Source organism: Rhineura floridana, chromosome 4 (genome assembly GCF_030035675.1).
Source record: "Rhineura floridana isolate rRhiFlo1 chromosome 4, rRhiFlo1.hap2, whole genome shotgun sequence".
NCBI lineage: Eukaryota > Metazoa > Chordata > Lepidosauria > Squamata > Rhineuridae > Rhineura > Rhineura floridana.
The window spans coordinates 186,912,520-186,928,832 of record NC_084483.1 but is presented as its reverse complement, the minus strand read 5'-3'; the positions used below and the strand labels follow the sequence as shown (position 1 = coordinate 186,928,832).

The 16,313-nt window shown below is 44.0% G+C and overlaps 1 protein-coding gene across 1 annotated transcript in view; it reads left to right on the top strand.

Moving 5' to 3' along the window:
• Positions 1–3,055: 3,055 nt before the first annotated feature.
• ZC3H6 (zinc finger CCCH-type containing 6) overlaps positions 3,056–16,313 on the top strand; it is a 31,258-nt gene continuing 18,000 nt past the window's right edge. Inside the window, exons 1-3 of the mRNA XM_061625524.1 lie at positions 3,056–3,946; positions 9,789–9,972; positions 15,971–16,090. Of these exons, the coding sequence (XP_061481508.1) occupies positions 3,855–3,946; positions 9,789–9,972; positions 15,971–16,090 (396 nt within the window). The 5' untranslated portion in view covers positions 3,056–3,854. The remainder of the gene's footprint in view (positions 3,947–9,788; positions 9,973–15,970; positions 16,091–16,313) is intronic.

Sequence of the window (16,313 nt, the reverse complement as noted above, 5' to 3'; positions counted from 1 at the left end):
GCCCTAGCTTGTTAACAGTGTTGCCAGAAGGGGGGAAATGTAGCCACCGCCACTTCCTGCCGCGCTGAGCTTGCTACATCACGGCGCTTCCTATCCCAAACCTTCCCCAGTGCAGCTGCTGTGAAGTAGCCTCCTCCACCACCACCCCGCAGGAGCCGAGAAGCTCCTTCTCGGCATGGCTCGGGCACTGCTCGGGCTCCTGCTGTTCCTGGGCTCTGGGGTGGCACAGGACCCTGTCCAGGCGCCCGTTGTGCTCCGGCTGCCCTCAACTGCACCAGGCAGAAATGTAGTAGCTGTAAGTGGAGCTGTAAAAGAGCCAAAAACTCGGTGAACTCCATTACAGCCACTATTACCAAATCAACAGGAACTTCAAACTTTTGCGCTCTTACGTTCAAACGTTTTTTGCTACAGCGTCTCGGGCACGAACAACCATAGAGACTGGTGGTCTACCTTCCTAGACATAACACGCAGTTCTGGAGAAATAGGTAGAATTGCCAGCCATGTGTATCTACAGAATGTTTACTATGCATAAAGGCAAAAACACATACATTCGTTTTTGCGTAATATCGCAAATACAAGCAAAAAAGAATATACAGTAATTATTGGCATATAAGCACCTGGAGACACACACACCCCCGCCGGCCCTGCTCCAGAGTGGCAAGCAGCAAGGAACTCTCATTACAGCCACAGGAAATTCATACTTTTGCGCTCTTGTTGTGCTTCGTTGCAAAGGGGGAGAGGAGCACACATCGTATTTTGTGGACCAATTGGCTGATAGGGGGGAGTGTTATGGGCGGAGCTGGGAAAAAGTGAGAAGAAGTATGAGTTCTGCCGCTGTGCATGTGGGCGCAAAAAAAGCATTTTTTTAAATCGAGAAAAAGCGAACAAACAGGCAAAATGAGGACTGTCAGATGACAAACCGGATATGGAAAACATGGATTATCCCGCTCCGTTTGGATGAACCCAAAGTCTGGCTTATGTGAAGGGAGTTATTTTTGATTTCTAATGGTTCACCTTCATGATTTCATTCTGTATACCTAAGGGCTAAGATATCTACAGGTAAAGCATGTGCATTAAAATGTTAAAGTCATATTTATTTCATACATGCAATGAGCTGTTTTTGAAATAAAGCAGCATCCCTGTAAGACAATGAGTCATTTCCTCTGTTCACAAGTAACTGTGACTATTTCTCTGTCATATAATGTACTGTGTATACCAACAATTGCTTGGACAGCAAGCCTGATATGTCTTAACAGAGAGTGATTCACTTCCCTTGATTTTACTCCCATTAACATTTAGCGGGACAGAGGTTCAAATCTACTTTTAAGCTTCATTACATGGTAATGCTCAAAACCAGGGATGGCTTATCCCTAGCACTGAGACCTGATCTGACCCCCACCCTAACAATTTTTTCTACCCCAGATAACACCACCCATTTGGGCAGTGGTGAAAAAAGGGTGTGCGTGGGAATAAACACTGTACTGGGGTGCGCTGAGAAGTTTAAACCAGAGGTTCCCAGACTATGGTCCATGGACCACCAGTGGTCTGTGAGCTCCATCCAGGTGGTCTGCAGCTTGTCTGTAAAAACAGAATTAAAAATTATACAGGATCTGGTACAAAACATTACAATTGCTACAGTAGGCAGAAAAATCATGAAGTGGAGACCCTCAGCAATTTTCAAATGGTCTCTGGGTGGAAAAGTTTGGGAACCACTGGTTTAAACCACTCAGCTCAGCACTCTGATGGGGATACAAATCAGTTCCCCTGCCTGCCACCAGATCAATCATTTGGTAAGCAGGGAGGGGAGGCAATAACCCCCTTCCTTTGCTGGCCTGATCAACACTTGCATAGCTGGTCCCTCCTCAGCTTGAGGGAGCAAACTTTGGATTTTCTGTCCCAGACACCACACCAGTGAAGGCTTGCCCATTAGGGTAAGTGGGGCACAGCCCCACCAGCCTCAGTCTGTCCTCACCCAGCCCCCCAACTCTCAGCCTACTTACTTACAACCAGTCCAGTGGGTGGCAGCACTACTGGCCACCTTTCTCTTCCTTACTCTCTGTGTTGCCCTTGCAGAAATCCACAGGGAGGAGGATGGGGACAAACATAGAACTAATTGAGAGTATTAGCTGAGAATGAGTAGAGAGAATCTGACCCTCATAAGCTTGGGTTCTGCCTACCTTTAGGGCAACCTGCATTCTGCCCCACCAGTGTTGATGGGCACCAGTTACCACTGCACCCCACGAACACACCTTGCACTGTATAAATCAATGTGATAATCTGAATAATGGTTTTGCTTTTAATGTAGACAATGAGGAGCCCCCCTCACAACTCTTCTTTCTTCAAGAAGAGACCCACTTGGCCTCAGTTTCATTGTTGCAGACCTGAGCTATTTGGCCACTATTTGTTGGTGGTAATGAAGGCTAATAATGGTCCAGTACTAGTTAGACTACTGCCTGGGAGACCAGCGTTCGAATCCCCGCACAGCCATGAAGCTCACTGGGTGACCTTGGGCCAAGTCATTGCCTCTCAGCCTCAGAGGAAGGCAATGGTAAACCTCTGAATGCCGCTTACGATGAAAACCATAGGGTGGCCATAAGTCGGGATCGACTTGAAGGCAGTCAATTTCATTTCATTTTCACTATACTGAGTGTTTTAGGCGGGTAAGTCCCAAGGAAATCAGTGAGGCTTACTTGTGTTTTATTCATTTTATTTAGAGAAATTTATAAGCCGCTTAATCACAAATTCCTCTAAACGGTGTACATAACACTAACAGACATAATATAGTAGAGGAATGCACTCTCTCACTGTCGCGGGCTCTCACACAAACACGCGCGGCCTTCTGCTCCATCCGGGACAACAAAGAGGAGACGGCGACAACATATACCACGCACGACACCGTAAATAAATAAATAATGGTGATTGCGCAACGCGCGCAAGGTCTGTACTGTATTTCCAGCGTACCCCGACAGGCAGCAAGCCGGTCCAATGAACGGCTACTCCCCTCGCACCGCGAGCCAATGGGGTGAGGGGAAGCCCAAAGCTGGGCGTTGATGACAACGACGAAGACGACTGCGAAGCGTAGAAAAGAGCTCGCCACCAAGCCCTGCCTCTATCACGGCGACCCGGGAGGCGCCAGAGAGGAATTCGCGGTTGTTACCCCTCCCCCCTTCTCTCCTCAGGGCCGTGAGCGGCGCCAGCCCGCCGCCATTTTGTGAGCGTGTCCCTCCCCTAACCATCCCACTCCGCGCGCGCCATTTCTCTTTCTCTCTCATACTCCCCTCTTTTTCTGTGGCAAGCGACCGGGCGCCATGTTTGTAAGGAAGACATAACCAGGGCAAGCCGTCCTCTCTCTCTCTCTCTCTCCCCCTCCGGCCAACCGCTTCCCCACCGACCGGCTGACCCACCCCGTTGTGTGTTTCCTCCTGTGGTGCGTGTGTATTGACTGTTGTACCCCCCCCCCGAAAAAGCCGGGACTCCTCCTTTTCCTCCTCCGAAGGCGCCTTCGTCTGCCCTTCTTTATTTGTGGCGAGGAGCTCTTCATCCTCGGCTTCTTTTGCCTGGGGCGACCGTCAAAAGTGCCCCTCTGTGCGTGTATGTGTTCCCTTCTTATCAGTGAAACCGTGAGGGAAACCTTCGTCCGCCGCTTCACGGAGGGGGGACCCTCCTAGCGTCCTCCTTTGGCCGACGCAGGGCCGTTACCGCTGCTACTGCGGTGTGTGTATGCATGGTGTGTGTGTGTGCGCGCCTCCTTCGTCTCCTCCCTCCTCTCTCCTCTCCCAACGCCCCACCACGGGCAGCAGTGTCCTGCCTTCCTCCTCCTCCTCCTCCCTGCACACACAGCCAGAGCCAGCACAATGGCCTTTGAAAGCCTGTTCTCCAAGCCCCCAAACCCAGTTCTTGACCAAAACATGCCCGACTCTGACAGGCAACATGCAGGGGACGAAAGGTCGAGTAACGTTCTTCTCTCTTTTTCTTTCTCTCCGCTTCTCAATGGTGATAATTAACGGTGATGATAACTAAGAATGGCGTTATAATGTGAGATGATGATGGTGGTAATAATAATAATAATAATGATGATGTCTTAAATGTGCCTACGGGGATTTAACAAAAGAAAGAAAATGTATGTAACATTGTATTGGGGGGGAGTCACCTTCAGCCTGAAGGAGGGAAGGAGAGGTGTTTTTAATTTAGATACAAGGATGTTTTTGAGGGGGGGGGCGATCTCTTCAAGGTGCATTTTGCATGCATTTTTTTACATTTCATTCTCTTTTTTATAAAAAAAATCCATCTTTTCATAAAATGCACTTAACATTAAGTGTCTGTATAATGTCACCGCTCTTATTCTCCCTACCCCCACTGCCATTTGAAATCAAAGATTGTGTTTTCCCCCCTGTAAATACATGGAGCTACATGTAAATGCGTACACCTTACACATTTAACTGGATCTCTTTTTGTGCAGGTAAAGTTCTGTCTGATTTTATCTTTTCCACTTTTCAATCCCCTTGAGCCACAAACCAAAGGATTTTTTTGGTTCAAGACGTGCCTTCCTCTTTTCCAGACTCTTGTTTTCATAAGATCTGGCTTTTCTCACTATTTAAAAAAGGAGGGGAACCCATCTGAAATTATTTACCTGCCATTCACCACCATGTATGCCAATCTTACTCTTTAGATCATGGGTTGTAATGGTGCTCTCAATAACAGACAAGCCTGCTTATGCTCCACATCGCTCCACAACAATATACAATACTGTTTATCAAAGTGGTACAAAACATAACATAGCCCCTAATTCATGCAATAGCTCTGTAGAATGTATCCTTTGTTTCCCTCTTTTATGAGTCAGGATTCAGAGGCTTTTGACAGTAAAAAGGACTTGGACAGAGTTACAGTGAATCATGTTGGGCCTTGTATTTCATATCTACATACCAGCAGTTCTTCATAGTTGTAGTGCTTTAAAATGTTAATGAAACAGTTTGTACTGCAAAGTGGATACTATCTGGTGCAGTATTGTTACCTTTACCATAAGCAGTTATGAATGCAGCATTGAGTTGTCCAGCAAATACAGGTTAAAGGAAAAGCTTGCACAGTTACTGAATTATTAATAGACCCAGAGCTAATTCTCCTATGAGATCTTAGAGATATTTCTCTTTTAAAATGGAAATGGGGGAAATAAAATATTGCAACAGTCATGCAAAGTAGTCTCCTTTGCATAACGATGCCAGTCAACATTTTTCTAAACAGAACATTTAAAAAGGAAAAAGTTAAATTAACAAATCAGCTGACCCTCTAAATCTATTGACTCTAGCAGAAGATCTGTTGAGATTCATTAGCATTGCACTAAGTAGTTTAAGAAGCACAGCCCAAGCCTGTAAACTTGTATGGCTCTGCAGAAATTGCAGTCCCTTAATGAGCTAATTCCCCTGCTAGCTTATCAAATCTCTGAATATTTTCTTAAACTGTTTCTAACTCTCAGCAAATCCCAATAATAAATCAGACCTTTTATAGGTAAATCACTTTAAAATTGGAGATTGTTCTTGGAAATACAAGAAACAGACAAGTTGTGCTTCCTTGTTTTGTAGCAGTTAGCAGATGGTCTTTTTCTTCAAAATCTCAGAAACAATTTTAAGTTGCAAAGCAAGGAAAAAATTACTTGGAGAAATTTCAAATATAATCAGGATTTCTTTTCTTATCTCTTCCATGTCGTATTTTAAAGAAAATAGAAATAGGGCTGTTAGTTCTGAGATGGAGATATCCTTTGTTTTATTTTGATATAAAACATTTGGGGCAGGGATATCTGCAAATGTTTTGTAGATGCTCCCATCCTAGTCCTTAGAGGTCCAACTGCCCCACTTACTGCACTGAGTGTAACTAAGTATCTGCAGCAGGTAGAAAAGGAGGATGTGTATTTAGACCATTGCAGCACTTGCACAGAGTAGCCACATTTGCCATACCTTTCCCTAACTGAGCTTCTAAGGAGTATTATTTAGAATTTCATATGGATATCTGGTAAATACCCATTCTATGATTACATGCTTAAACGTTAGGAAGCTAGGAGAAGATTTATTTATCTACTATTTTTCATGGCTTCCTCTGGAGATGTCTTATTGAAATGTTGAGTATTAGAGCCTTAGAATTTACTAGGATAAATGCTATATAAAGTTACAGGGAACACTTGATGCCTCTGAACTAGTCATTATACACCAGTACTATTCTTAATGTTGTATGTCAAGTTAAAAACCCTTTGTTTACTTCTCTCAATGAGTATACAACCCAAAACAAAGAGAAGTACAGCACTGGTGGTCAGAATTAAATTCCACTGTAGATAAGAGCCAGATCTCTTTCTGATTTTATATAATTAACCTAACTTTCTAAGCATTGAACTCATCTCATCAGCAGTAGCCAATGTAGTGCTATCCAGATGGTTTTGGACTACAACTCCCATCATTCCTGATCATTGGCTATGCTGACTGGGGCTGATGGGAGTTGGACTCCAGCATCTGGAGGGCACCATGTTGGCTTTGTAACATATGAAAAGTACTAATTCTTCAAGTAACTATTTGTCCTTAACATTTTTCCTAAAGTTGATCAAAAATGATAAAGTTTTGCAGAGAGCCTCTCTCATTTTATCCTCTAAATCCCTCCCCTTGCATTAACACAGACATTTTTACCTGTATAGGTAAAGGCTTGTGTTTTTCATTTCATACTACATTTTATCTTGAATACAAACCCATTTGTGGAGATCAGTTAATGGGGAAGCAAGTAAATTCTTGCATCTAAATTGTTTTGGGTAATGTGGAACAAATAACGAAAAACATAATTTAACCTAATTTGTAAATAGGACAGTATTAAAACAAGTGGATAAATTTTGGAGAGGTTCTTCAAAAATTGTGTCCTAGATCACGATAAGAATGTAAGACTTACTGTCACTATGACAATGTATATATATCACTATGGTGCTTATGCTCTGTTAAAAGAATAGGCATTTCAGACATGTTTTAAAACTCTATAAAGGCATGTATATGGTAAAAAGTACATGTTGTGTTTTAAATATATACAATTCCAGTACAACAAAGATTACTAAACATTCATAGTTTCAAAATTACACCAACCAGAATTCTTGAAGCTAGTCTTTGGATAAACATTTGACTATTAAATTACAGGCATTTATAGCATCTTGTATATGTTGGAAGGTGTCCCATAGCTCATCTGGTATAACCCTCAGCCTTGAGCTGGATATTCTGTAGATTAAGCACCCCGAAGCCCTCCAAAGGAGGAGACTTCATATGTTTTCTAATCACTTCCTTAATTATTTCTCCTTCATTTATGCTTGTAATTTAGTTCTCCTTGCCTGTCTAATACATTATACTGCCTTATTTTATGTTATTAGCTGAGCTCTTCAGTTTATCAAGATCTTTTTAAAAAAAAATCCTTTAAAGTTTCTGTAGGCCCACCTAGCTTGTGTGTGCTTAGATGAACCCTGAGGTTATCATACTTTGGACACAATGAGAAGACATGATTCACTAGAAAATATAGTAATGCTGGGCAAAACAAGGAAGTAGAAAATGAGGAAGGCCAAACAAGAGATGGGTTGATTCCATAAAGGAAGTCACAGACCTGAACTTACAAGATCTGAACGTGATGGTTTATAACAGGTGCTATTTGAGATCACTGATTCATAGGGTCGCCATAAGTTGTAATTGACTTGAAGGCACATAACAACAAGATGAACACTGGGGGGGGGATCAGCACACAGTTAAGACATGAAAAATTGAGGAATTTACTCCAAGTACTTAGGTGTAGTAGCCATAACTTAACACACTGGGCCAGCTAGGGAAGTATAAGATGCTTGAGGGAATTGTGGCCAAGTCTTGTAATGAACATTATGTTGGTTTTTGCTATATACCTAGGCAATATTTGTCAACTGTTGAAATCTAGACCTAGTTTATCCAAATAGCAGATATGATGAACTTGTTTCTGGGCTGTGCCAACTGAGACTGCAAGTGTGGGTTCACGTGGTTGAATGCTTCCTCATAAAAAGTGGCTTCCACATAGAAAATTGGCATGCTAGGGAGAAGGCTAGTATAGAGTGCCTGTGATGTTTAGTTCTCTATCTGCTGTGAATTTTTTTCATGAGGAACATTTAAACATGTGACCCAACACTTGCCGTCTGAGGTGGTATAGTCCAGAAACAAGCTGCTATTTGGATAAATTTGGTCAAAGACCTTCAGTATAATGAGAATTTTGTTCCCTCAGCCATAACAAATGTCTTGAACCAATGATGACCTATATGTCCTGTTAAGATACTTAAAAATATGTTCAGAATTCTCTGTTGATGATATTATCTGTGCACTGTAAGGGCATGTGTGTGGGTGGTCTTTGGAACTTTTACCAGAGCCTGAGCTAAATAGTTTGTAAGCAGTTTTATCAGTTGTTGACAACTTTGCCCAGAGGCAAATGGGCATGTTAAGCATAGTCATGTACACTTTAAACTCTGGTTAAATCTCTCCCTCTACACTGAGCTGATCGTGTAGGACAGACATTTTTTTTTAAAAAGGCCATAGTAAAATTGTGATACCAGTTTTGCTTAAGATTAGGCCTTCAAGCAAGAATAGGCTATTTTAAGAAGAGTTTAAGTTCAGTACATGATAAAAGTTCCTCTAAACATACTGGTATAATTTCTTAAATATGTAAGAGAAATCACAGGCTTTCTATATAGTTAATAATTTTGGTTTTGGGTGAGAAGTATTAGTTGATGCAGTAGCAAAACATCAGTGATGTTGCATAGTTGTTTATCATTTCTGTAATACAAAGTGCATTTCAGTTATTATGAAATTAATTTACTCTTGCAATAACCCTGTAAAGGAGATTAGCCAAAAAAATAATTATTTGTGCAAGGCCACAAGTACGGGGATTGGAAAACTGATATGCATGCTCATTATAACTGCATCACATTAGCCTATATTAAGTGCAGTTAAGGTTATTCTCCCTAACAAATTATGTATTTTCACAACCAAATTAAAGAACATTGCTGTTACCTTATATGATATAGCATAATAAATCTGTACTAAACAATAACATTTGTTGCAGCATAAACCTGTGTGATCATTAAGATCTGTAACAGAGGCCCTTTTCTGGATGCACTTTCCTTCAGAAGTGAGTCTGGATGGTATCTTATTTAAGGAATACCCTCCCCAAATAAGTGAAGGGACAACCTACACTAGCACAATTTAGACATTGGGACAAGATTATCCTATTCACCTGGGCAATTTAATTAATGAGTAATTGCTGTAAACTGTTCAGAGAGCTTCGGCTATGGGGTGGTGTATAAATGTAATAAATAAATAATTCATAATCTATCAAAATTTTGTTTTTCCTGCCTTGTTACTTCTAGTTTTAGCTGCTTTGTTGCTTTTGTTTGCTTCTGCTTTTTTGTCTTGCTTTATTAATGTATGTATTAGTAGTTTTTAGATTTATGTTGGTGTTTTTATAAATGTTATAGCTGTGAGCTTTGGGAACTTTAAAGTAAAAAATAGCATGAAAATATTTTAATATTTATTCAACTGCCCATGATTTTAAGATTGAAGCTGTGTAATCCTTGCATGTGGCTGTTTCTTGAAATGCAAACAATACTAGATATTACTGTAGGGTGAGCTTGTATAAATGCTATGTTACCATTATAGTTGGTGGGCATATTAACACGGAACAAAATTGTACCATTACTGTCAACCATATCACCCTTTTAAAACATTTTTTAACTCATACTGAATCTAAACTGTATCTTTATGAGACAGAGAGGATGGGGAACTCGAAGATGGTGAAATAGATGATGCTGGATTTGAAGAAGATAAGGAAGAACAAGATGCAAAAGTTGAAGATAAACAGAAAAATGAAAAAGCCCATAGAAAATCCCGAAAGAAGCGCAAAAAAGAAAAAGAAAAGAAAAAATCAAAAAGGAGAAGACGTGATAAATACAAGGTTAGAATAGTTAGTCAATGTTCTATGTATGTACAGTGTCTTGCAAAAGTAATCCGACCCCTGAACAATGCTCTCATATTACTGAATGACAGATGGTACGTTGTAATTTCGTTATGCATAATATTTTATTTTGAAACCCTGAAACTCAAAATCAATTATTGTAAAGTGACAACGGTTGTATGTTGGGAAATGTTTGTAAGAAACCCAGTGCCTGCAGGAAGAAGGAGAACATCGCCACCCAGGGAAGGAGAGCCTGCTGTTGCTGCTGCTGTTGGAACACCACCTCCACCACCCTTCCCAGTGGGACTGCTGCCTGGCAGACGTGCCTCCTGCAGGACCAGGTCCCAGGTACCCAGCCAGCTGTGACTAATTTCCATCACCTGTCCCTCTTTGGAGGGATACATAAGCCGGCTGGCTGAGGTGGCCTGGGAGACCCAGTGCCTGCAGGAAGAAGGAGAACATCGCCACCTAGGGAAGGAGAGCCTGCTGTTGCTGCTGCTGTTGGAACACCACCTCCACCACCCTTCCCAGTGGGACTGCTGCCTGGCAGATGTGCCTCCTGCAGGACCAGGTCCCAGGTACCCAGCCAGCTGTGACTAATTTCCATCATCTGTCCCTCTTTGGAGGGATACATAAGCCGGCTGGCTGAGGTGGCCTGGGAGACCCAGTGCCTGCAGGAAGAAGGAGAACATCGCCACCTAGGGAAGGAGAGCCTGCTGTTGCTGCTGCTGTTGGAACACCACCTCCACCACCCTTCCCAGTGGGACTGCTGCCTGGCAGACGTGCCTCCTGCAGGACCAGGTCCCAGGTACCCAGCCAGCTGTGACTAATTTCCATCACCTGTCCCTCTTTGGAGGGATACACAAGCCGGCTGGCTGAGGTGGCTTGGGAGACCCAGTGCCTGCAGGAAGAAGGAGAACATCGCCACCTAGGGAAGGAGAGCCTGCTGTTGCTGCTGTTGTTGGAACACCACCTCCACCACCCTTCCCAGTGGGACTGCTGCCTGGCAGACGTGCCTCCTGCAGGACCAGGTCCCAGGTACCCAGCCAGCTGTAACTAATTTCCATCACCTGTCAACCGGCCGGCTGAGGTGGCCTGGGTTTTTGTCTTTTGTTATGTTTTGTTTTGCTGCTTTTTTTGGGGTGGGGTGGGGTGGGGTGGGGTGGGGGGTTGTTTTACTGTTTTTACTGTTACCGAAGGAGAAGGCCTGCCTGTCGGCATACCGGAGGGAGCTATGTGTAGATCAGAGGGGGTTAGTGTGTGTGGGGGTGGGGGGCTACAATATTGAAAGGCTAGGCGGCAGATTCTGTAGGGGCGTGGGTAGCAGGCCAAGCCGGCATCGGGGAACTAGGGATAGATGCTTAATATCCATCCCTTGTTCTGGGCCTGTTTACCACCAGAAGATAACTGGGGGAAGCAGAACTCCATCCAATCTTCGATTGCTGTTGTGTAATGCCAGGTCTGTGGTACAGAAAACATCACTCATCCAGGATATGATCCTGGATGAGGACGCAGACCTGGTGTGTATTACGGAGACATGGCTGGATGAGGCCTCAGCTCCTATACTTGAGGCCATGTATCCAGCCGGTTTCCGATATGCACAGCAGCCGAGGATTGGGAGGCGGGGAGGGGAGTGGCAGTTATCTACCGGGAATCTTTGTGTTTCGCCAGACCCCCTCTCCACGAGACCAAGTTTGTTGATTGCATGTACTGGAGGTTGGGCCCAAAGGGCAGTTTAGGGATTCTGCTTGTGTACCGCCCACCCCGCTGCGCAGCAGAATCCCTGACTGAGGTGCTCGAGGTAGTCTTGGCTGTGCGATTGCTCTCCCCCAATCTTGTGGTGATGGGGGATTTCAACGTACATGCCGAGGCTGTCCTCACAGGAGCCCCTCGGGATTTCATGGAAACCATGACTTCCTGGGATCTGCACCTTAGTAATATAGGGCCTACCCATGTAGCCGGTCATGCTCTCGACCTTGTGTTTGTCTCGGGAGGGGAGGATAGTGCTCTGAAAATGGGGGTGAATTCTTCTAACCCCGTGTCATGGTCAGATCACTATCTGGTGAATATAGATCTCTCGATGCCGCACGCCCTCCGCAGGGGACAAGGACCTATTAGAATGGTCCGCCCCAGACGTCTGATGGAGCCCAAAGGATTCCTGAATGCGCTGAGGGATATGGAGCTGACTGAAGGTCGCCCGGTCGAATCCCTGGTGATGGAGTGGAATAAGGAGATCGCCAGGGCGGTGGACTGGGTGGCTCCGAAACGTCCTCTCCCCCTGGACAGAACTCAGACAGCACCTTGGTATACACCACGACTGCGGGGTCTGAGACAGGAGGTGAGACGACTTGAGCGCCGGTGGCGGAAATCTTGCACTGAAGACGATCGGACACGAGTTAGAGCAGCAATAGCTGCCTACCAGGTGGCAACAAAGGCAGCAAAGAAAAATTTCTTTGCTGCCTATATTGCGTCGGCAGAGTGTTGTCCCAGGAGATTGTTCCAAGTTGTCTGAAGCCTGGTCGGTCCAGTTGCTCAGGAACCCATGGAACATTCTAAAATCTCCTGTGATACTTTTGCTAAACACTTTGCCGATAAAATCGAATGTCTGAAGAGCACGCTTCCGCTTGCCGTGGAGACAGGAAGTGGGCCAAAGTCGGCCAGTTGCATTCCGGTCTGTTGGGATCGGTTTTAGCCTCTTCTCTCTGAGGAAGTGGACAAGGTGCTCTGTACTGTGAAGCCGACCACCTGTCTGGTTGATCCTTGCCCATCATGGCTCATCATGAGCTGTAAAGAGAGACTGGGCGAAGGGATCAAGGCGGTGGTGAATGCATCCTTGCAAGAGGGTGCAATGCCATCAGCCCTCAAGGAAGCGGTAATAAAGCCCATCTTAAAAAAAACGTCCTTGGATCCCCAAGAGTTAAACAACTTTCGCCCAGTCTCTAATTTACCATTCTTGGGCAAGGTGATTGAGAGGGTGGTGGCTGTGCAATTACAGACACACTTGGAGGAAACGGATTATTTAGATCCATACCAATCGGGTTTTAGGACTGGTCATGGTACGGAAACAGCCTTGGTCGCTCTGGTAGATGATATGTGGAGGGCATTGGATAGGGGTGAATACACCTTCCTTGTCCTCCTGGACCTCTCAGCGGCTTTCGATACCGTTGACCATGGTATCCTTTTAAACCGCCTAGAGGGATTAGGAATAGGAGGCACTGTCTTGCAGTGGTTCCGTTCCTATCTCTCGGATAGGCAGCAATGGGTGGCATTGGGAGATGAGGTTTCAGACCCTTGGCCTCTTCATTGTGGAGTGCCACAGGGTTCTATCCTCTCTCCCATGCTATTCAACATCTATGTGAAACCGCTGGGAGCAATCATCAGGAGTTTTGGGTTGCAGTGCCATCAGTACGCAGATGACACTCAGCTCTATCTCTCCTTTAAGTCCTCACCGGAGTTGGCTGTGAATACCATGTCCAGGTGTCTAGAATCCGTAAGTGGATGGATGGGAGAGAATAGGCTGAAGCTGAACCCCACAAGACTGAGGTATTACTTGTGGGAGATAAAAGGAGGTTAGGAATTACTGATCTGATGCTTGATGGGGTAAGTTTACCCCTGAAGGACCAGGTCCGCAGTCTTGGGGTCATACTTGACTCCCAGCTGTCCATGGAGGCTCAGATTACAGCAGTGACCCGGGCAGCTTGGTATCAATTACATCTGATACGGAGACTGCGTCCCTATCTTCCTGTTCACCTGCTCCCTCAGGTGATACATGCCCTGGTCTCCTCTCGCTTAGACTACTGCAATGCGCTCTACGTGGGGTTACCCTTGAAAACGGTCCGGAAATTACAGCTGGTACAGAACGCGGCGGCATGCTTGATTACGCATAGCCGTCGCTGGGATCATATCACCCCAGTGTTGTTAGATCTGCACTGGCTACCAGTTGTCTACCGGGCCCAATTCAAGGTGTTGGTGTTGACCTTTAAAACCCTATACGGTTTTGGCCCAGTATATCTGAAGGAACGCCTCCAGAATCACCGATTGTGCCGCCTGACGAGATCAGCCTCGCAAGACCTTCTCTCGGTCCCACCGGTGAGAACAGCTAGGCTGGTACGGACCAGAGAGAGGGCATTCTCTGTTGTGGCCCCCACCCTCTGGAACTCTCTCCCTTTCGATCTCAGACATGCTCCCTCCCTGTCCAGCTATCGCCGAGCCTTGAAGACCTGGCTGTTCAGGCAGGCCTACAAGATTGGGACAGATTAATTTATGTTCTGGATTAATGAATGGTTTTTTAGCTTAAAATTTGATTATGTTGATCTATATGTATTTTTATTCTTGTTGTTCGTCGCCTAGAGTGTCCCTAACCCGGACAGATAGGCGGCTGAAAAATAAAATTTATTATTATTATTAAAAAACAAACATGTTGCTTGCATAAGTATTCACACGCATTAATATTTACACATGTTAATATTTGGTAAAGCCCCTTTTGCTGCAATAACAGCTTTAAATCTTTTAGGATAGGTATGGTTAGCTTTGTACACAGTGTCGGAGGGATTTTGGCCCATTCTTCTTGGCCGATTTGCTCTAGGTCATTCAGGTTGGTTGGATGTCACTTGAGCACAATTTTCAAAGAGCGCCACAGATTCTCAGTGGGATTGAAATCAGGACTTTGACTGGGCCACTGTAGGACATTCACCTTTTTGTTCTTGAGCCACTCCAGTGTTGTTTTGGCCTTGTGCTTGGGATCATTATCCTGCTGAAAAGTGAATTTCCTCCCAACTTTAGTTTTTTTAGTGGACTTGAAGCAGGTTCTCTTGCAGCATTTCCCTGTATTTTGCTCCATCCATTCTTCCTTCAATTTTAACAAAATCCCCAGTCCCTGCTGATTAGAAGCATCCCCACAGCATGATGCTGCCACCACCACACTTCACTGTTGGGATGGTGTGTCTTGAGGCATGGGCGTGCTAGGTTTGCTTCACACATAGCACTTTGAGTTATTGCTAAAAAGCGCTATCTTGGTCTCATATAACCACAAAACCTTTTCCCACATCACAGCTGGGGCGCTCTCATGCTTTCTGGCAATCTCCAGATGTGCTTTCAGATGGTACTTTTTGAGTAACAGCTTCTTTCTTGCCACCCATACAGGCCAGTGTTATGCAGAAGTCTTGATCTTTTTGACTGGTGCACCATTATTCCACTCCCAGCCACTGAGCTCTGTAGCTCCTTCAAAGTGATTGTTGGCCTCTCTTTGGCTTCTCTCACAAGTCTCCTCCTTCTTTAAGCACTTAATTTTGAGGGACGGCCTTTTCTTGGCAGTGCCTGGGTGGTGTGATGCAGCTTCCACTTCCTGATTATTGATCCAACTGTGCTTGCTGGGATATCCAAACACTTGAATGTTATTTTGTACACTTTTCCTAATCTGTGCATTTGTATTACATTATCTCTCACTTTTGTAGAATGCAATTTGGTCTTCATTTTCCTTCAGATCCACAGCCTGACCAATGATCCTTCAACAGTAGGGTTTTTATCTTGACAATGTGACAGCAACTTTAATGGTTCACAGGTGGAGACCAATGGTGAGGTAATTGTGTCGTCGATAGGGCAGTTTCTTTCATCTGTGTAAACTAGGAGATTCCACAGCACAGTGGTTGAATACTTATGCAAGCAACATGTTTCAGTTTTTTATTTTTCTTACAAACATTTCCCAACATAAAACCAATGCCACCTTACAATAATTGATTTTGGGTTTGAGGGTTTCAAAATAAAATATCATACGGAACAAAATTACAATGTACCATTTGTAATTCAGTAATTTATTATATTCATTCTATCCAAAACATCATTCTTATTTCCTGATTTGCTACCATTTTTTGTGCCATGGGTGAAAGAATTACAGGCGTCTACTTCTCTTCCAAATGACTTGTCTATAGCATTTTAAATATAATATATATAGATGCTCATATGCCGACAGTATACAAATGAAACCGTTCTTGTTTTTCAGCATAATTCCCCCTCCAGTGATGACAGTTCTGACTATAGCGTTGATTCTGATGCCGAACGCTCAGAAAGATCCCATAAGAAAGGAGCTGGTTTCTATAGAGATTATGATTCATTTTTTCAGGTATAGCTTTCAAAATGGGCCTTATACTGTTAATTTTCCAGTTTTTAAATATATGCATGGATGTATCTGAGACTACAAAATTCATCCTTTTTTAAAAAAATGCATATTTTCACTTTGGAACTATATTGGGTTATTTGAGGTATATGCTAATTATATTCATTCTATCCAAAACATCATTCTAATTTCCTGATTTGCTACCATTTTTGTGCCATGGGTAAAAGAG